This window comes from Chionomys nivalis, chromosome 19 (assembly GCF_950005125.1).
Source record: "Chionomys nivalis chromosome 19, mChiNiv1.1, whole genome shotgun sequence".
Lineage (NCBI taxonomy): Eukaryota > Metazoa > Chordata > Mammalia > Rodentia > Cricetidae > Chionomys > Chionomys nivalis.
This window is the reverse complement of record NC_080104.1, coordinates 56,691,379-56,711,564: the sequence shown is the minus strand read 5'-3', so window position 1 is coordinate 56,711,564 and position 20,186 is coordinate 56,691,379. Positions and strand designations below refer to the sequence as shown.

At 47.9% G+C, this 20,186-nt stretch overlaps 1 protein-coding gene and 1 pseudogene across 2 annotated transcripts; one reads left to right on the top strand and one right to left on the bottom strand.

Moving 5' to 3' along the window:
* Nucleotides 1-1,704: 1,704 nt before the first annotated feature.
* Ndufv3 (NADH:ubiquinone oxidoreductase subunit V3) lies at nucleotides 1,705-10,875 on the top strand. 2 transcript variants are annotated; one of them, XM_057751922.1, is made up of 4 exons: nucleotides 1,705-1,830; nucleotides 3,429-3,549; nucleotides 7,013-8,128; nucleotides 10,658-10,875. In XM_057751922.1, the coding sequence occupies exons 1-4, from the start codon at nucleotides 1,783-1,785 to the stop codon at nucleotides 10,810-10,812; spliced, it is 1,440 nt and encodes a 479-aa protein (XP_057607905.1). In that variant the 5' UTR covers nucleotides 1,705-1,782; the 3' UTR covers nucleotides 10,813-10,875. The 2 variants fall into 2 exon arrangements, with proteins under 2 accessions (XP_057607905.1, XP_057607906.1); XM_057751923.1 differs by lacking the exon at nucleotides 7,013-8,128.
* A 5,944-nt stretch (nucleotides 10,876-16,819) lies between these two features.
* LOC130862495 (5S ribosomal RNA) lies at nucleotides 16,820-16,940 on the bottom strand (annotated as a pseudogene).
* Nucleotides 16,941-20,186: the final 3,246 nt, after the last annotated feature.

Here is a 20,186-nt window from a genome sequence, read left to right as displayed (position 1 = left end):
CGGGCCCCACCTCTTACTGGTTCTATTCCCACATCACCACCCTGGAGACCATGAGCTTCCAACTCATGAGCCCTCGTGGGGACACATGCATCAACTCTCCCGCTGGAGAATCTCCCTTTTATTTGTTCTTGAGTCCCCCAGTTCCTCCAAGGTCTAACTAGTTGGCTCTGAGAAGCAGAGGTTCTGGGTCCCATGATCTTACAGTTCAGCTCCAGTAGCCCGAAGGACAGGCAGGACCTGCTCCCTTCAATATTATTTACTCACCTGTAAACTAAGCTTATTGGGGTACAAATAAGCTCTACGATAGCCCAGAATGGAGTATAACAAAGATTTATTTATCTGGGGATAAACTCACAGGAAGAGTAGCGATCTGCAGTCCTCTGCATGTGTGCTGGGAACTGCGTGGGGTGGGAGGAGGTGGCAGACGGGAATGGGGGTGGAATCAGGGTGGGATGGGGGTGCTGGAGTATAAATAAGTTCCACATAAGTTCACTTTAGGAAGTTGCATGGGAAGGTCCCCTGGAGAAAAGAGTTGGGTAAAGAGAGGGCAGTTCTGTTACCACGCTGTTTGTGTCTTCTTCCTTTAGAGACAGTGAACTGTGCACTGTTGTCTAGAACTGCATTTGTTCTTTCTGCCTTCCTGTGCTCTGCCAAGGTCAGAGGACTCGTGACTCTTACAGTTTATCCTGCCACATGAGTGGGTTTCCAGATGTTGCTCAAAGGTCCATTTCCAGTCATTCTCAAAGACTGTAATGTTAGGATCTAGCTTCTGCTCAGCCCACACCGTCTGCACCAATCCCCTCCTTTCACAAAATCCTGTCCCATCCCTTGAGGCTCCAACACGGGCTGATTCCACCCTTCAGAGACCTGGCCACGCCCCCTGTCTCTGGTGCCTGAATGGTCCTCGGAGCTCCCACCATGCTGCTGCCTCCCGTCAGACCGTACAGGACCTTAATAGCTCCAATAAACTCTCCCCCGCCAATAATTAATTTTAGTGTCCTAAACCCTTGCACTACCATCCAAAGCCTAACAGCTTGTGGAAGGGAGTTTTCCTGGGTGGAAACTGGAGGTATGGACACATTCATCTGCATGAAATACTTACGGTGCACTGGATACCTTGGGGGGGGGGGGGGCGGGGGAACATCAATCAACAACGGGAAGGAGGAATTTTTAACCAATAACGCATACTCCACAGCTATACCTTGGATAGGAAGGTTCCCCTCATAAGCCTCGGGTGTTGAAGTCTTGGTCTCCAGCTGGTGAAGTTACTGAGGGGAGGGAGTGTTCTGACTTCATTAAAGAATCAATATGTTAATTATAATCCTTAAAGCTGATGTATAAGGCACAGGCTGGCTTTGAACTAGCCTATGGCTGGAAGGGAAGGTGCGAGCCACCATACCCAGCTTCTGATTTGTTTTTACAAGGCCACGCTCCTACGGGGTAAGCGCCCTACCACGAAGCTGTGACTCCAACAAACAACAAACTCACAAAAACCTCGCCAAGCACAGTTAAGGGTGACATCAGGGCAGCGTAGGCAGGCCCTAAACGAAGGAGCGGGACTTCCAGTAGGACCGGCACAGGGGCGGTCCCCGCGCGCTCCCACCTAGGATTGGTGAACTCCTTCAGGGGTGTGGCCTCGGGAAGTCCCGAAATGCGCGCTCAGTCGCTTGTGCCCACCGTGGCCTGCGATTGGCGAACGTGAACGCAGGGCGGAGCCTCGGGTAGTGCGTGCGCGCGCCGGTCACGCACCTAGGTGCGACCTCGGCGAGCAGCGTCGGTACCATGGCGGTCTCTCTCCTGCTTCGGGGAGGACGAATCCGGGCGCTGAAGGTAAAGGGCGTACGGGCGCGACCTCCCCGGCCCGTAGCCTGACCCTCAGCTGTACCCGCGGGCTGGGTGCCACGATGACGGGTCCCAGGGCCTGTGCTCAGCTGACCCGGAGAGGTCTTTTTCTGCAGGAGCAAAGCTTAGGCTCTTTGGCTGATTTAAAAACGAAACCTGGCTTTCTCTGTAAAACCAGTGTTGGGGGTTGTTTGGGTTGGGTTCTGAAGATGGAACCCGGGGCCCTGCACTTGCTTGTCAAGTGCTGTCACTGAACCATTCTCAAAGCAGGAAGTGCTCACAGCAAAATAAAATACTACAGGGGGGCCGGGCGGTGGTGGCGCACGCCTTTAATCCCAGCACTTGGGAGGCAGAGGCAGGCGGATCTCTTTGAGTTCGAGACCAGCCTGGTCTACAAGAGCTAGTTCCAGGACAGGCTCCAAAACCACAGAGAAACGCTGTCTCGAAAAAAACAAAAACAAAAAAAACCAAAATACTACAGGTGACCTAGGGTCCCCGTCGTCAGATGGGCACTATTTAAACACTCCTTCAGGTATCTTGTTCCCAGCAATTTTTTTTTCAGCGTGTAAAGATACACATAATTTGTACACACGCGAAGAATCAAATGTAATAGTAGTTTTCCCGTTCTTTTCTGGGCCCGGCATGGAACAGCTTAGACTTAGCACATACCTTAGTGGTTGCCCGGGGAATTAGGAGTCTTCCCATTTACATTGTAACATTTCTGAAGCAATTAGTTGCTTTGTGTTTACTAACAGATAGTGTTACTAAGTGTAGGGAGATAATTTGCAAAAAAGAAACATAGTATTTTGTAGTGATTCAGTAGAGTAACAAAGCAAGCCAGTGGAGTAAATTGGCTGCCCTGTCTAGACTCAGAAGTCTGAACACTGTCTAGTGCCTGCTGGGCCTTGCTTCCAGGATCCTGGTGGTGAGGGTTGCACCTTGCCATCTGAGCGATGACAGAGGCCCAGAGGCCAGCACCTCCCTCCTTTTCCCGATGTCAGTACAGGTCTATCTCACCCGGACTTTGCAGGACAAGTGACAGCAAGGGCTTCTCCCAGCATCGCATGCCTCTTGTCTACCCCTACGCCCCGAGCCACAGGCTCTTCACCCAGATGCTCTGAAGTTTTATATAAAGAAGCTGGCAAAATCCCAGCACTCGGGAGACAGAGACAGGCGGATCTTTGTGAGTTCGAGGCCAGCCTGGTCTACAAGAGCTAGTTCCAGGACAGGCTCCGTAGCTACAGAGAAACCCTGTCTCGAAAAACCACAAAAAAAAAAAAAGAAGAAGAAGCTGGCAAAGTTATTATTATTATTATTATTGTTGTTGTTGTTGATTAAATTTCCAAGTTTCTAGGGAAAATTTTTGCAGAGAATGGGGAAATGAAGATTCTTTCCTTTACCCAGATGCTAACGGTGGTTGCTCGGGAACTTGGGTTTATTTATCTTACAGCTTTTTTTTTTGTACTTTTCATACTTCCCAATGTTATGAACATTGTAATAAATGTGCCACATGAATATTAATATATAGCACTCACATTATAATGGCTGTCATCAAGGTGAGTATCCTTCCTGTTGACTCTCCCCAGGCTGCGTTCCTGGAGGCAAGGGTGTTCCGAGAACTGTCTTCTACGGTGTCCCTTTCTACAGAGTCAGGGAAGATTGGAAAGGGAATACAACCAAATCCCAAGAAGCAAAGTGCACCCAAAGGTGAGATTTTAAGGATGGTCTTGGAGGAACAGAGACTACAAAGTCATTAGCATGAAATGAGTTTGACCAGCCACACAACCTAAGGTTCTTAATCTTTTCAGTGTTTATAGACATGGCAAAGGTGTCCTGGCCTGAATTCCAGAGGGATTTGATTCTGTTCTTCCCAAACCTGCCTGGTTTTAAAATACAGTGCTCTTTTCCTCTTGGATGCATTGAAAAACAGAAATCTAGGGCTGAAAAGATGGCTCAGCGGTTAAGAACATTGTGTGCTCTTCCAAAGGACCCGAGTTCGATTCCCAGCAACCACATGGTGGCTCATAACCATCTGTAATGAGGTCTGGTGTCCTCTTCTAGCCTTCAGGCATATATGCAAACAGAATATTGTATCCATAATAAATAAATATTAAAAAAAAAGAAAAACAGAAATCTTAAACATGAGGGCTATTCAACAATAACAACACATAGAATCCCAGTATACCTAAGAAATGTCTCCAACAAGAATGCCTGTTAAGTCATGGACTGTATGTGGCATGGTCTTTTATTTTTGCATGCTATAGATTTCAACCCAGGGCTTTACATAGCCTGGAATGCTTATGACTGCTTACTGGTGACTTGGATTTCAATATTAACTATGTCCTCTTCTCTGGTGGTAAGTACATGATTTTAAACTAAATGAATTTTAGGATCTAAGTACCTTCTTTATAAAACAAGTGTCTGAGCTGGGTGGTGGTGGTGTACATCTGGAACCTCAGCACTTGGGAAGCAGAGGCAGGTGGATCTCTGTAAGATCAAGGCCAGCCTGGTCTACAGAGTGAGTTCCAGGATAGCCAAGGCTACACAGAGAAACACTGTCTCAAAAAACAGACAAGAAAAGAACAAGTGTCTGTGTGAGTTAAAGTGATGTCGACCTGGGAAGACCATTTGAGCCTGCAGCTTTGCCACCTCCCTCAGTGCTGTGGCGCTGATGGAAATGTGGGCTGTGTGTGCCTGTGTCTGTCTGTGCACTTCAGTGTATGTATACTCGTGCACTTTGGGGTGGAAGATAGTCTTCAGAAGTAAATTGTCTTCTGTGTATATCACACCTGTATATTATAACATAATTTCTGTACAAAGAAAGATAATGTTTCCAAATAGCCACATGTAGGCTGTGTTTTTTCCTTGAGGTGCCAGGGATTAGAAACTACCAGAGTCCAGAGTGGCTTTGGGAGCCCCTGGGGCTTACTGCATCTGCTCTTGGTCCCCAGCCCGAGGCTCAGGAACCACCCCTGAGAACAACTGTAAGTCCATAGGCAGGCTTGTGTCTAAGGCTCAAAGGATGAGGCCAGGGCTGGGTTTGGGCGGGCCAGAAACTCTCTCTCTCTCTCTTTTTCTCTCTTTTTCTCTCTTTCTCTCTCTCTCTCTCTCTCTCTCTCTCTCTCTCTCTCTCTCTCTCTCTTTGTGTGTGTGTGTTTCTCTCTCTCTCTTACACACACACCATCATCAAAAGCAAAACCAGTCCCTGCATCCGTTAGCCTTCCCTAGAATTCTTCCTGTAGCCAATGAGAAGAAGAGAAACTGTTCAGGCCTTCTCCTTCCATACAGTGGAGTCTCCTTGTTAAGATGCTCTGGAATGTTCTTTCCGTTTTTGTAGGTAAATACCCTGTGAGGTAAATTTTTCTTCTGTGTGTGTATTGGGGGGTGGAAGGCTGTGGTTTGACACCAGGGCCTTGCATCTGTCCAGCACATGCCATATCACTGAGCTACACCTCAACCTCAAGAATGTAGTTTTGGAGCTCGTTACAATTCCTAAAATCTCAAGGAGAGTGGTGCTTGGTGGCAGTGTGCCTAGTGTGCCTGAGCCCCTGCGTCCAATCAAGAGCAGAAAAACAAAATCCCCAAATCCTAAACATATTTCAGGAGAATTAGTCTATCATTTTTCTGTTCAAAAATAGTCAGCTGAGAACTTTATTATTTTTTTTATTTTTGAGATAGAGCCATACATAGGCCAGGCTAGCTTCAAACTTACCACGCAGCTGAGCGTGACCTTGAACCTATGATCCTCCTGCCTCTATCTCCAGAGTGCTAGAATCTCACCACACCTACCTTATTGCAGTGTTGGACTCAGAACCAGGGACCTTGTGCCTGTTGAGCTAGCACTGTGCCAGCTGAACCCCACCCCTAAGGTCATTTCCTGTTTGTGAGAGGCAAGTTCAGAGAAACAGTGGTGTGGATGAGTGGGCTAGCTGGCCTGGGGGCTGTTGGAATCTGAGCTGTGTGGCTAAAGCCCAGGGAGAGCAGGTATGTGCTGCCATGCTCTGCCAACCTACTCGGCATGACCTGGAGCTGTCACCCTGTCAATCCCTGCTCTAGGTGGCCAAGGCCAAGACAGACATAGCCTTCACTGGTTTCAACTGTCACCCACTGCTCTCGCTCCGGTCATTTCCTTTCACAGTCCTGTCACGCTTTCTCTGGTTTGGAAACTTCACTTTTCTCTGTTCCTACCCTTTCAGTTAATCATAGTTAATCATAGTCCTGATTCTGCCATAGAGGAGGAAGCAGGCAGTTTTAGCCTAGATGTAGCCCCTCTGTAGATCTGTTCATCTGGAGAATGTTTGGTTCCACTCAGGTATGAAAGATAGTTTTCCATATTAATAATGTCCTGTGTTTTTCTTCTGATCCATATGCTTAGAAAGATTGGCACTTGCAAAGATGGAGTAAAATTAGCTCTAAGAGATGTGGTTTTGTTTGTTCGGTTGTTTCTTTGTTGCTCTTTCCTAAGTGCCTATGAAATGTAAGGTTTTTCTGTTGCCCTGCTTTTTCTGCAGTTTAACAGCTGTTTCCAGTGATATGTATGGTATTAAATTATTTTAGACTTTTTGCAAATTGCAAAGATAGCTTTGCAAATCTTGTTTTCTTGGCTGAAGAAATCCCCATGTGACCTGTGGGATTTTGAGGACTTTCCTTCCTTTTTAGGGCAGTTTTCCTTGAAAAGCTGTTGCCACTCCCTCCTCCACACGCTTCCTCACAGGGTGCGCTTTACCCATACGCCAACAGACTCTTGTCTATACTGCCTCTGCTTTGTTTAGAAAGGCCAGACTCTGCACCTTTTTAATATTGGAAAAGCACCAAACACTTGAGTGGTCTCAGCCCTTCAAGAAATTATGCATTTGGAAAACTTGTATAGTCAACTGAAAATGCTTGCATTAGAGTTTAACTTGTTTAAATTTGGGTGAGATCGTTTTAAAAATTACCATCTGGGAAGCCATAAGTGTGAGAAATGGAGTCAGTTTGTGGCTCTTGTTGGTGAGAAAGATCCTCCTTAAAGGTTTTGGTCAGAGGCAAGTCTGCCCACTCCTGCTGCTGCCCCAGCTTGTGGGGAGGGAGGTTCCTGGATGACATTATAACATGCTGGTATGCAATGCGGTGTCTATGGCTTTGAATTGTCCGTTAAATAATAAATGTTCCTCTTTATGCCATTTCCCAGATGTGGTGGGAGCAGAGGAGAGGGGCAAGCTTCTAGCCACCCACACGGCAGCAGGAATGTCCAAAAGTGCATCTCCACGCAGTCCTTACCCAGCCGTGGAGAACACAGGTGGGGCTGTAGCCGGCCCACACCCTAGTAGCAGCCTGCCGCTCACAGATGAAAGGCTTTCGAAGTGTTTGTCAAGAAAGACTTTGGTAGAGTTTCCTCAGAAAGTTCTGTCTCCACCCCGAGTACAGGGTTCTGACTCAGAGGCTCAGCGGCGTAAGCAGAAGGGGACAAATGGTTCATCCTCGTCTTCTTCATCCAGCTCCTCAGATTCAGACTCTGATGGGGAGGGACATGACTCAAAGATGGAGCCTCGAGTGGTGAGCAAAGGCAAGGCAGGGTCTTACAAACCAGAGGCCTCTCGGCCCTTCCAGAATGGAGTCCCTAACATCACTGTACCTGCAAAAGAGAAAGCCAAGGTGCAAAAGCCACGCACAGATGTCACCTACCCAGAGAAGTCCCAGCAGCCAAAGAAGAAAGGGACCATCACCAAGCCTATAGAGGACAGCAAAGAAACCAGATCCAAGCCTATGACATCCAGATCACAGTTCAGTGAGATTTTGGACCAAAACGTGAAGGAAGAACACCTGCAGGGGAAACTGAGGCCAAGTAAGGCCAGGAAGGAGAGCCCAAAGCCGCTTGAAGCTGAAGAAATCTTACCCGACCGCACAAAGGCCAGGTCATCTGCAAGGCTCACCAGTGGCCCAGTGCCCACAGCGAGAACACAAGAGATCAGAGCAGGAGAACAGCTGGCAGCCACTACACCCATGGCCGGAGCCAGACATCTGGAACCAAAAGTGCCAAAGCCTGAATTTAAGGCAGCTTCTCCTCAGGTCCCTGTTGGAAAAGAAAGCCCGGAGAAGCAGGTGCCAGAAGGATGCTTGACGGCCAAGGCGGAGACCTTGGAAGATCAGACACCTGTGGGATATTCGAAGACAGTTCCTGTCCAGAAGAAAGATACCTTTGAAGAGAGAGCAGAACCACAGCTAGAGGGGAGGTTCCAGGAGGCAGTCGGTGAAGCCCCGCCCACTGATGCAAGCCCACCCCAGGAAGCGCCAGGCGACACTCAGGGTACACCTTGCCTTGGTTCAGACTCTCCTTGTCCTTTAGGGTGTATAGATTCTGAAGAATCCTCTTGAGTTTCTGTGTGTTTAGAAAGCAGTATCTTTATTTTCATCTGTTTATTTCTTTGGCACAGAGTCATGTAGCTCAGGGCGATTTCAATCTTGCTAGATAGCTGGCACTGGTATTGCCGCCACCCCTGATCCTCCTGCCTCTGACTCCCTGTGCTGAGTTCAGATGTGCGCCGTTTGACCTTGTTCGACTGTTTCTTTCTTTTTTTTTCTTTTTTTTCCAAGACAGGGTTTCCCTGTAGCTTAGGAGCCTGTCATAGAAGTAGCTTTTCTTTCTTTCTTTCTTTTTTTTTTTTTTTTTTTTTTTGGTTTTTTGGGTTTTTTGTTTTGTTTTGTTTTTTGTTTGTTTGTTTTTCAAGACAAGGTTTCTCTGTAGCTTTGGAGCCTGTCCTGAAACTAGCTCTGTAGACCAGGCTGGCTCTCGAACTCAGAGATCTGCCTGCCTCTGCCTCCCAAGAGCTGGGATTAAAGGCGCAAGCCACCACCACCCAGCTGTTCGACTGTTTCTTAGACAGTAATGTATGGAAATTGATAGCTTAGCATCACCACGCTTAGCCTTGGAGGGTGCCTAAGCACATAGTTCATGAACTTGGCCAACTTCCTGCTGAGTGGAAATCAGAGTCTCCTGTGACACTGCATGGGTCAGGAGCAGCAGTCACTTGGGGATGGTGGCCCTTGGGTGGACTGAACTAGAGTGGCACCTTAGCAACCTTGTTCACAGTTGAAGTAAGCGTTAGCAGGTAGGCAGCCATGGACCCCGTGGTCCTTTCGCAGCTACAACACCACAGGCTGTTCATCTTCTACAGTGAGTTTCTATTGAGGAGCTTTTCAAGGAGGACTATACTCCTGACATCCTGCGTGCTCTTGTGTATGTGCGACATCCTCCGGCAGCTCACTGGAAAACAGGAATTCTTTGATTTTAGAATCTGCAGTTCTGGAGAGTTGCTTAAGATGCAGCATCGCTAACAAGACCTTCTTCCTGCACCTTCATCCTATTCCGAGCCCACCCTTGCTTGCCTGCTTTGCCCTTCCCAGTGTGCTAACTGTTGCTCTTCCAGGATGCTGACAGCATTTGTTTTCTTCCTTTTCCGTTTCCCTTTTCTCACTAATACACCAGGTACCAGTGCACGGCAGACATCCTAAGGCCTCGGGACCTGCCCTTCTGACACTGTGGCAGCTTTCAGATTTGGTCTCAACTAGAGTGGAGTGCCTCAAACCCAGGATGAAAATACAGGACTGGGGGTTTCTAGGGGAAACAAATCCTCACGGGGCTGCCGATGTAGATTAGTGTGAGGGTTCAGCCAGTGAGGAAGGGCCTGAGCTCAGTTTCCAAAACTGCAGAAACAAACTTGCTCCCTGCCCCCAAACCGTTTTTGCTGGCAGCTAAGGCTCACAAGTGGTCCTTGCCCAAAGCTCCGTGCTTACAGGTGAGCGGCTTTTGAAAGAGTTTGGAATTCCCCGACTCTGTCTGTTGTCGCCTCCCCTATAATAACCAGGTAATCCATGGCTTTGAAGGTGTGCCTTCACCACCCGAAGAGCTTCAGCTTGCCAGCATGGAGAAGAGGCCAGCTCCAGTAGACATTCTTTTCTTTCTTTTTCCCTTTTTAAATTAAGTAATGAGAATCAGCTTTTGGATTTGGAATAGAGAAGTAGGTATTTAAGTTGTTAGGGCGCATAGCTTTTGTGCACTGTGAGTAGGGACTGAGACAGCTCTATTGGCCTGATTTCTAGAGCCTTGGGATGTCAGCCCAGACCTTGTCCGTGGCCCTCGCCAGCTTTGTCTCCTGTCTGGTTGCATTTGCATTGCGGAAGAGCCCTGTCCTCTTGCTTCAGTCCCACACTTCGAATTTTAAGTTTATCGAGTATTTAGGTATATAGATTTAATTTTTCTCATTTAAGATAAAAGGCTAAGTGTGTGTTTGTTCATTTCTGTCTATGAGTCTGAAGATAGCAACAATTTTCCCCAAAAAGTTAAAACAGCAAAAGTGCACCTTCCTCCCTGGTTCCCGTGGTTTTTTTTTGTTTGTTTTTTGTTTTTTAATCATTATTGGGACACTCAACTTTTTTCTCAGATCTGTGATGGCCGTTTTCATCACAAACAGATGTGATGAAATACACAAAGGGACGTGATTTTAGGACACTGCCACTTTGTTATCAAAGCAGAGTCATCCTGTGTCCTGGCAGGCCTGTGATGCAATCTCAGGAAGGTTTCTGTGGCAGGACCAGGGGTGGGTGTCTTAGGATGACAGCATTGCCTTCATGTGATTGTTCTTAACCAGTAAGATGATAAATCTCAGCCTGCATTTTCAGGTGATTCTTTTATTATTTCGAAGACATGGGGGTCCTCAGGGTCCCCTCCCTTCTAGTTAGACTGCTCTCACGTCAGACTGGAGTTGTGGGGACGTCCGCTTCCTGAGTGCTCAGATGGGCAGGTGTCTGACGGCTCTCCTGTCTGTTTCCTCTACAGAGCCCACTCTGGCCCCTGAGCCGACGGATGCCACCACCTACAAGAACCTGCAGCATCATGACTACAATACATACACCTTCCTAGACCTGAACCTGGACCTCTCCAAGTTCAGAATGCCGCAGCCCTCTTCAGGACGAGAGTCGCCTCGGCACTGAGTTCAGCTCACATAGCCCCATGTCGGTCCCATGAATTCATTGCCTGTGAGAATAAAAGTCAGTCACAAGCTCAATGTGTCATTATTATCCCTCACAGCTCCCAGAGAATGAATTAGTAACCCTGATTATTTTTGTAGAGTCTGTATCATTCAGTGGCATCTTCCAGTCGCCACAGTGATGTGTTCACAGCTCCAGAATCTGCGGCTCCTGGAGACAATGATAAACTGCATCATCCCTAACAAGGCCTGGGGTTGTCACCTATTAGGAACGACTATGTACGACATCTCTGTTTAATTGCAAGTCCACAGCCAGCCAGAGGGATCTGTAATAGGAGAGAAGCAAGGTACCTTCCAAACCACTCAGCTTTGCACTGGCAGGCAGTGGGGTGTTGGTTAAATGGAGTGGTAACTTGATCTGAGCCACAGCCTGGATAGACTGGGGGTAGGAGTTACACTGATTGTAGTTACTGCATCACAAAAGAAAAACTGGTGTGTGTGAGAGAGAGAAAGAGTAGAAACGGGGTGGCAATTATACTGATTGTAGCTACTACATTATAAAAAAGTAAGCACACACACATGTATATACACGAAGAGTAGAAAAGGGTAGGGGTTACGCTGATTTTAACTGCTATGTTACAAAAAAAATTAGTGTGTGTTCATATATACATACATACATATATATATATATACATATATATATGTAAACAGAATGCCCAGACTGGCCTTCAGCTTGGCCCTCCTGCCTCAGCTTCCCTACCTCTGGGATACAAACATGTGCTACCATATCTGAAAGGGCCAGCTGGATGCCCTCCAGGACAGCAGATACTGGTGGCCACAGCACACTGAGCAATGTAAGCTGTGCAGCGGTCCGTGTTAGCTGAGGAACCCTTGCCACCCAGCTTCCATCAGAATTCCCGCATTCACACTTCTCAGAGTTAGTTCAAGTGGAAAACTCACCCAACGATACTGTGATCCTCTGTTGGTTTTGTAACCAGCATGAGGCTCGGCAACTCAGCAAGGGTCTTTTAATCACGTGGTAAGACTTATTCTTCTGCTCTTATAGGTTTATATAATGTACTTGGATCACACATCCATTACCCACTCCAGCCCCCCTCTCCCTCCCATTAGACCTCCCTCCTACTCTGATGTCTACTTCATTTAACTAGGATTGCTTATGTGAGTGTGGGCTGGGACTCCTCTCTGGAGCGGGGGTGTCTTAGGGTTTCTATTGCTGTGATGAACACCATGGCCAAAAGCAACTTAGGGAGGAAAGGGTCTGTTTCATCCCAGACCTTAGCAGTCCACCTCTGAGAGAAGTCTGGGCAGGAGCCTGGAGACAGAAACTAAAAGCAGAGGCCCCTGGAGAATCTACTGATTTGCTTGTGTTCTTATATAACCCAGGATCACCCGGCCAGGGGCTGCACAGTGAGCTTGATTCCCGATCAACTTAGTCTAGACAATTCCCTACAGCCTTGCCTACGGGCAATCTGATGAGGCAGGTTTTCCAACACAGGGTCTTTCTTCCCAGGTTTAACCCTATCTAGTCAAGTTGATAAAAAAACTAACAAGCACAGGGTCAACTTATGAGCAGCTATACCACTGAGGACCTGACTACCCTCTAACATTGCTGAACAACTGTACTACTGAGGACATGACTGCCCTCTAACATTGACTGCTGAGTGACTGTACCACGGAGGACCTGACTACCCTCTAACATTGCTGAACGACTGTACCACGGAGGACATGACTGCCCTCTAACATTGCTGAACGACTGTACTACTGAGGACCTGACTGCCCTCTAATATTGACTGCTGAGCGACTGTACCACGGAGGACATGGACTGCCCTCTAACAGACTGCTGGCAACTTCACAGGAGGAACTGGGCCAATGAGTCCCTCCTCCATCCACAGTCCATGTTGACTGGCTCAGTCTAGCGTAAGTAGCCTCTACTATTTCACAGTCCTCCTCCTCATCTTCTGGCTCTAGCATCCTTCCATCCATTGTTCCAAGGAATTCTCTGAGCTTTGGATAGGACAGGATAGGTACAGATGTCCCATTTAGAACTGAGAACAGTCACTTTTTCTCAGCCCTTTCACCAGTTCTGATGAGTCCCTGTGTTAACCGCCACCCACTGAGACAGAGAGTAGAGTGATTGTGATTGACTCTCGCCTGTCACCTGGGGTCTCCTAATCACGTTTCTTATTAAACTACTTAAATACTGTACCAAAAGTAACAAAAGTGGAAAGCAGTAAGAATTTCCAGAATTCACCATACCAGCTCGTCTCCCAAGATGGAGATGGTGTGAGGTGGATGTACCTAGCTTTAATGTTCAGACTTTGACTTTAGCTTAGCAGCTTCTCAAATTCAGGCCCATGCAAAGGCAATTGAGGGATGTGAAGCCTTGAATGGAAAGGAATATATAAATTGCATTTGTGTGTGCACGTGCTCGAGTGTACCCACACACATGCACACCTGTCACAACACACACATGGAGGTCAGACGACAACCTGCAGGAGCTGATTTTCTCCTTCCACTATGGGGGTCCGAGGGACAGAACTCAGGTCACCAGGCTTAGCAGCTCCCACCCTCGGAGGCATCTTCTCACCCCAAGAATAAGTACATTTTGTTCTAAACAGGAATCATGAGGCTTGAACATTCTCGCCTTGGAACTGGTCCCTCTGGGCTGTCTCTGCCTCCTTGGCAGTTGGCTCACTGCCCATTGAGAGGGCTGAAAGACAATGACAGGCAGCCCCAGGCACGGTCACAGCTGGTGCCTCCTGGGTACTCCATCTGGTAGCAATGTAGTGGTTACTCCCAGAGTCAGTTTTGGGGTGGCAGAGGGGGCTTTCTGTTGTTTTCCCCCTGCTCTAAGGACTGTTGCCAGAGCATCTGTGTGACTCAAACTTGCCTGTGCTTTGAGTCACTGCCTTAGGATGGCTTTCCTGATGCTCAACCGAGTCACACACTGTCGACTTTAGTTCTGCTTTCCTTTGGCTGAATTTTAAAACAGTGTGACATGTATGACTATGGTTCCTATTTTTCTGTCACCTGTACCCTGGCATCTTTTCTAGATGTTGCTCCTTCGTACATGGTGCAGATGCCCATGGAACAGAGCAGGTTGTACACAAAGTTCCCTCAACCCTTGAAGCCAGCAGGAGTCTGTCCTGCTGTGTCTGTTGTAGAGTCACTGTAAACACCACTTCTCATTTGAATAACTTGTATTCTGCTTGCCATACTGGCCTCGGAGCCAAATGCACACCCAGATCGCCTCAGCAGAGTCTGGCTTGCACACAAGAAACAAGCCAACATTCAGAAGGTGTGCTCAGTGCCCCTGAGGTTAGCAAGGTTGCACACTTAGCTTCTGTTAAGGTAGGGCAGCAGATGCTCTGCCAAGCCAGCAGGAAATGCAGTAGGTATTGCAGTCCTCACAAGGTCTCAATTCTGGTCTCTTCCCGTAGCCCTCTTAAAGTACAAGGCCACCATGGCAGTAGCACTACCCTTGTGTACTGAAGGGGGCAGTGTGCAAGACCTTGTCAGTAAGGCCATGGTTTGCCAGTCAGGGGATTCAAGGTGTCACCATGGCTTCTTTTTTGCTTTTTCCAGACAGGATGTCCTAGCTGTCCTGGAACTCGCTCTGTAGATCAGGCTGACCTCGGACTCACAGAGATCCGCCTGCTTCTGCCCCTTGAGCTCTGGGATTAGAGGCATATGCCACCACCGCCTGGCATCACCATGGTTTCTTTAGCAAAAGACTGGTCAGAGATGAAACTGAGGCAGGTAGAGTGCTTGAGGTGCTTGGCACCTTTACCCCATCTTTCTTTTTTACTCTCCTCTCACCTTTGTTCCAGAAGGGCCCAAAAATGCTATAATGTAAAAGGTTCACAACAGCTAACAAGAGTGATTGTCACCTCAGAAGTTGGAAGAAGCATTATTATTATTATTATTATTTTATTATTTTATTATTATTATTGTTTTAATCTTAGTACTTGGTATGGGCATGTTCAGGGTGGTATGGCCATGAAGCAAGCAGCTTTATTTTAAATTCTCTTGCTGTTAGTACTGCAGCCCTGCATCCCAATGAAGACACTGCCCCTTCTCTGAGTTTAAAGGCTGGGGGGAAAAAAGCACATGGGAACCCTTGCAAAGAACCTGCAGGGTGGTAATGAGCAGCTGAAAGAGGCAGACTGTGGGAAAGAGACGAGGACCACCGTGAGACTGATGCTAGGGGCCCTGGAGAGGGGGCTCTCCAGGCCTTCATGTGTGTCCAGGCATATATGATAAGCTAGCAACACTGGGAGTGCCAGAAACTGCGGTCACAGTTTGAGGCTAGACCAAACCGTGAGGGTTGAGCTCTAGCCTCTGGGAGAACTCTGCTCCTGTGTTTTATTAAAACCAAAACCAAACCCCTGTGATTGGAATTCTCACTCTCTACCCTCAACTGTGTGGCGGGAGGGACAGTGGCAGAAATGGAAGGGGTGGAAAGGGTTGGTGGGGGCAGAAGGGGGTTTGTGGTTCCATTTTCATAGTAAAAGACCATTGAAGCTCCCACTAATCCCATGCAGAATGGACTAGGAAAACAAACTCAAGCCAGGGAGGATTGGGACAAGGCTATGCTCAAGTGGTGGGTGGTAAAGGGCCAGCTACTGAATATGGCAGCCATACCTGTCCTCATCTCTGAGACAGCCAAGGAACAGCAGAGCAAAGCAAGGTACCAAGTACCTCTGCCACCATTGCCACCGCAGCCACCACAACCACTGCTGCCTTCAGAGGTTCCAGGAAGGTCATTCCCTTGCCTCTACCAGGAACAAAGCTTCCTGCCTTCAAAGCTATTTCCAGGAGAAAGCTATTTAAATTAAAGAGTTGGGAAGAAAGGACAGAAAAGGTGGGGTAGGGTTGGGTGAAGTGGGGTGGGGTGGGGGTGGAGTGGGTGGGGGTGGGGCGGGGAAGCAGCTCTCCGGGTCTGAGGTCCTCTGAGATCCTGAGGGTGGGGAAGGCATACAGGTTGGTTGTCCAGTGCTGTCCTCATTGCCGGACTCTGGACTGCAGGGCGAGCCCTCGCTCAGTTTCAGACACCTCAGACAGCCGGCTTATCCTGGCTCAGTTTCCGCTTTCCTCCCTTTCCACTGTGGTGCTGGGCCCTTTAAAAGATCCTCATCGTTTTGCCAGAAACCCTCTTGTAAACCAAGGTCATCGGCAGCAGGAGGCATTTTAGGGAGACTTCTTCTTTCCCTGTGTATTTAAGGCTAATTTCTGGCATCTTGTGATGCTCTTTGTGTTGCATTAATCTTCCAGTTATTTTCTCTAAAATGCATAATTCTCATCCCAAATGCTTTCCAGGGTTTTCCACGCCTGAATCTTTGCGGTGGATGCTGTACTCATCATTGTTGCTTACTGTGGCTGTTGAGAATTCCACGGCAGAATAGGAACGTTTATGTAGTGTTGCTAGAGACGTAAAGTTTTTGACTTTTGAATTTATTGTTGGAGTTAGTATGTCATTAGGGGATGGGAAAAGACCGACAACAAAAGGACCCGCTGGCACAGTTAAAAGAGGAGGCACTGGGCTCATATATAATGCATAAGTCTGGGTAATGGATACTTTTCGTTGGTCATAAAATGTTCAAATGACTCACAGATGTGTGGCCCTCGCAGCTGTTCCTCCCCAGCTAATGGCTCTGGCTTCCACTCAGAGGAGTTTTGTACCAAAGGAGCCTGGCGCGGCAGCAGTTCTTGTGACAGTCCCACCGAGAGGAGATTCACTGTCAGCAAAGGCTACAGTGACAAACCACTAATGGCCAGGGGAAGAGGCCTGCCAACGGGCCAGGAAGGCTGCGTCCCCTGCTTTCTGAAGGGGAGCCTCAGCTGCAGAATTCTCACCCCTGCCCGATTCAGGCTGTTTTACTGATAAAGACTTTTTTGCCTCTGCCTCCTGGGTACTGGGATCAGAGATGTGTACCACCATGCTGGCTAAAGATGTTGTTCTACTAATTTTTTTTTTTTTTTTTTTTTAAAGCCTACAGCACCCGGTATTCCCAGGCGGTCTCCCATCCAAGTACTAACCAGGCCCGACCCTGCTTAGCTTCCGAGATCAGACGAGATCGGGCGCGTTCAGTCTACTAATTTTTTAAAGACTTATTTACTTATTTTATGTGTACGGTGTTCTCTCTGCATGTACAACTGCACACCAGAAAAGAACATCAGATCCCACTATTGATGGCTGTGAGTCACCATGTGGGTGCTGGGAATTGAACTCAGGACCTCTGGAAGAGCAGCCGGTGCTCTTAACTGCTGAGCCATCTCCCGAGCCTTTTATTTTTTAATTATATATATTGTGAAGGCCCAGAAGAAAGTATCATGTCAGATGCCCTGCAGCTGGAGTTACAGGTGGTTGTGAGTTGTGGTGGTTTCTGGGAACCGCCCTAGAACCCATCAATTGCCAATAGTTTAGCGGCAAGGGTAGAGCCCCAGGAGCCCCAGAGTAGCTGAGGGCTAGGGAGAGAAGACTCAGCTGGTAAAGCGCTTGCCTTTCAGACTTGGGGAACCTGAGTTCAATCCCCAGAAGGCATGGTCACTGTTGCTGTTAGTTTTAGATTTATCTGGTTTTGTGTGTATGAGTGTTTTACCTGCACATGTATGTGTGCAACGCATTTACCTGAGGCCCACAAAGGCCAGAAAAGTGTGTCAGGTACCCTAGAACTGGAGTTGCAGCTGGTTGTGATCTACCGTGTGGGTGCTGGGAGTTAAGTCCAGGTCCTCTGCAAGAGCGACAGTGCTCTTAACTGCCGAGTTGTCTCTCTGGCCCTGACAAAACATAGTGGCATTTGCCTGTCGCTCCAGCAGACAAAGGTAGGGAGGCAAAGACAGGTGATTTCCTGGGTTTGTTAGCTATCCTGGCCTAGTTGATGAGCTCCAGCCCCCTGAGAGATTCTGTCTCAAAACAACAACAAGGCCGGGCGGTTGGTGGCACACGTCTTTAATCCCAGCACTCGGGAGGCAGAGACAGGCGGATCTCTGTGAGTTCGAGACCAGCCTGGTCTACAAGAGCAAGTTCCAGGACAGGCTCCAAAACCACAGAGAAACCCTGTCTCGAAAAACAAAAACAAAAACAAAACAAAACAAAACAAAAAAACCAACAACAACAAAAAACCCCAAAGTGGATAGCAACTAAGGCACAACACCAGAGACTGACCCTTGGCTTCTATAGACCCATGTGTACACATGTACTCACACAGATACACACACCACATACCCATACACACACACATACCACATACCCATATACACATACATACACACCACATAACCATACACATATACTACATACCCCCCCACACATACACACCACATACCCATACACACATACACCACATACCCATGTACACACACACACACACCTCAGATATCCTTACATACACACACCACATACCCATGCACACAGACATACACCACATACCCATGCACACACACACACCACATACCCATACAAACATACCCACCCCACATACCTATACACACATACATACACATCACATACCCATACAAACATACACACACATCACATACCCATACAAACACACACACCACATATCCTTACACACACACACACCACATACCCATACACACACACATACACCACATACCCCTATACACATACACACCACATACCCATACATACACACACACACACATATACACACACACCACATACCCGTACACAGAGAGAGAGAGCGCAAGAAAGAGACAGAGACTGAGACAGAGAGACAGATTTTTGTAGAGCCAGCCAGAACTGAGCATGTTCAGGGCCCTGAATTCCATCAGCGCTCCCACCAAAGAAAATCCAAACACTAAAAAGCACTAAGTCAGCTGGTTAGTGGTAGCACACACCTTTAGTCCCAGCTCTTGGGAGGCAGAGGCAGGTGGATCTCTGAGTTCGGGGCTAGTAGAACCAAGTGACCAGGTAACCATAGAATGTGGCTACCCACTAGGAAGCTCATCTGTGAGTGGCAGTTCTGATCTCCAGCTGTCCTTAAGGAGATGAACTAGATCACAGGTCACCTGACCTAACTCAGTCTGCAGCCTTCTCTCCACTCAAGAGCAGACTAGTAATCCCAGAGGATGGTTTGAATTGGAACTGTCTCCCACAGGCTTGTGAACTAGGGGCTTAGTTGCCAGCTGATGGTTTCGGGGTGGTGGCGGGGGGGAATGAAACTGGGTCCTGAGGGTCCTGACCTGATGAGTTGATTATCTCTCAATGTATGATGCCACTATTGAGAGGTGACACCTACTAGAAGACAGGTCACTGGGGAAGGGGCCTTGGGAACTGTATCTTCTTAGTGTCCCTTCCTATATGTCCTCTCTCTGCTTCCTGTCCACCAGGCCATTCCACCCCAGCGTGGGGCCAGGATCATCAGAGCCTCTAAAGCTAGGAGCCAACGCTCTTCCCTTGTGTTGTTCTTGGCCATATTAGGTCACAGTGACCCAAGGCTACCCCAGTAAGGTTAAAAACTCCCAACCATCCAATGCCATGGCTGCTCTTTCCAATAGGAAGGGACCCTCCTGAAAGTGGGCGTCTACCATGTGTAGTGTGTGGGCTGTCACAAGCCACTCAGATTATTCATGCATTCAGACACTCCAGCGAGGAGCCGGGGACAAGGCCATATTCTTTGTATTTCCAGGGACAGTGGAGGACAAAAGGCATTTCCCTGTGAGACTTCTCTGGGACCCATCCTGATAACCATACCTCATGGGAAACCAAAGAACAGAGAGCTGTCTGTCAGTCAAGATCCTCAAAACTCAAAGACCTGTCAGGGGGAAACTCACAGCTGAGATCTCTCAGTGGGGCAGTGTTCAGGAAAACTTCCCCATAAGGGTACAAATTACTGTAGGCCGTGTGCAACAGCAAAAACAAGACACGCGTGCCAAGTCTCAGGTGCCCAGCCAATCACACGCTCACATGAAGATTTTAAGCAACAACCTTATAAGTAAATGTGACTTTGGATTTAGATTTCCTGTTAGTCTTTAAAAAACAAAACACAACAAGGTTTCACTATGTAGCCCTTGTAGTTTCAAACTCAGGAATGTTCCTGCCTCAACCTCCTAAGTGTTGGGATTAAAGGTGAGCATCACCAGTTGGGCGGTGGTGGCACACACCTTTAATCCCAGCACTTGGGAGACAGAGGCAAGCAGATTTCTGTGAGTTCGAGGCCAGCCTGGTCTATAAGAGCTAGTTCCAGGACAGGCTCCAAAGTCACAGAGAAAAGGTGACCATCACCACCCCCAGTCCGTTTCCCCTTTAAAGAAACTCTGCTTTTGATTCAAGGAGTAAACTCTTCAGGTCTTTAAACACCATGCACTGGATAAATCCATGTAACTAATCTG

Excerpts from the sequence above, each read along its gene's own strand:
- Ndufv3 (XM_057751922.1), top strand. The coding sequence starts at position 1,783 with ATGGCGGTCTCTCTCCTGCTTCGGGGAGGACGAATCCGGGCGCTGAAG. Across the intron at positions 1,831-3,428 it reads GACGAATCCGGGCGCTGAAG|GCTGCGTTCCTGGAGGCAAG; the intron begins GTAAAGGGCGTA and ends GACTCTCCCCAG. Across the intron at positions 8,129-10,657 it reads AGCGCCAGGCGACACTCAGG|AGCCCACTCTGGCCCCTGAG; the intron begins GTACACCTTGCC and ends TTTCCTCTACAG.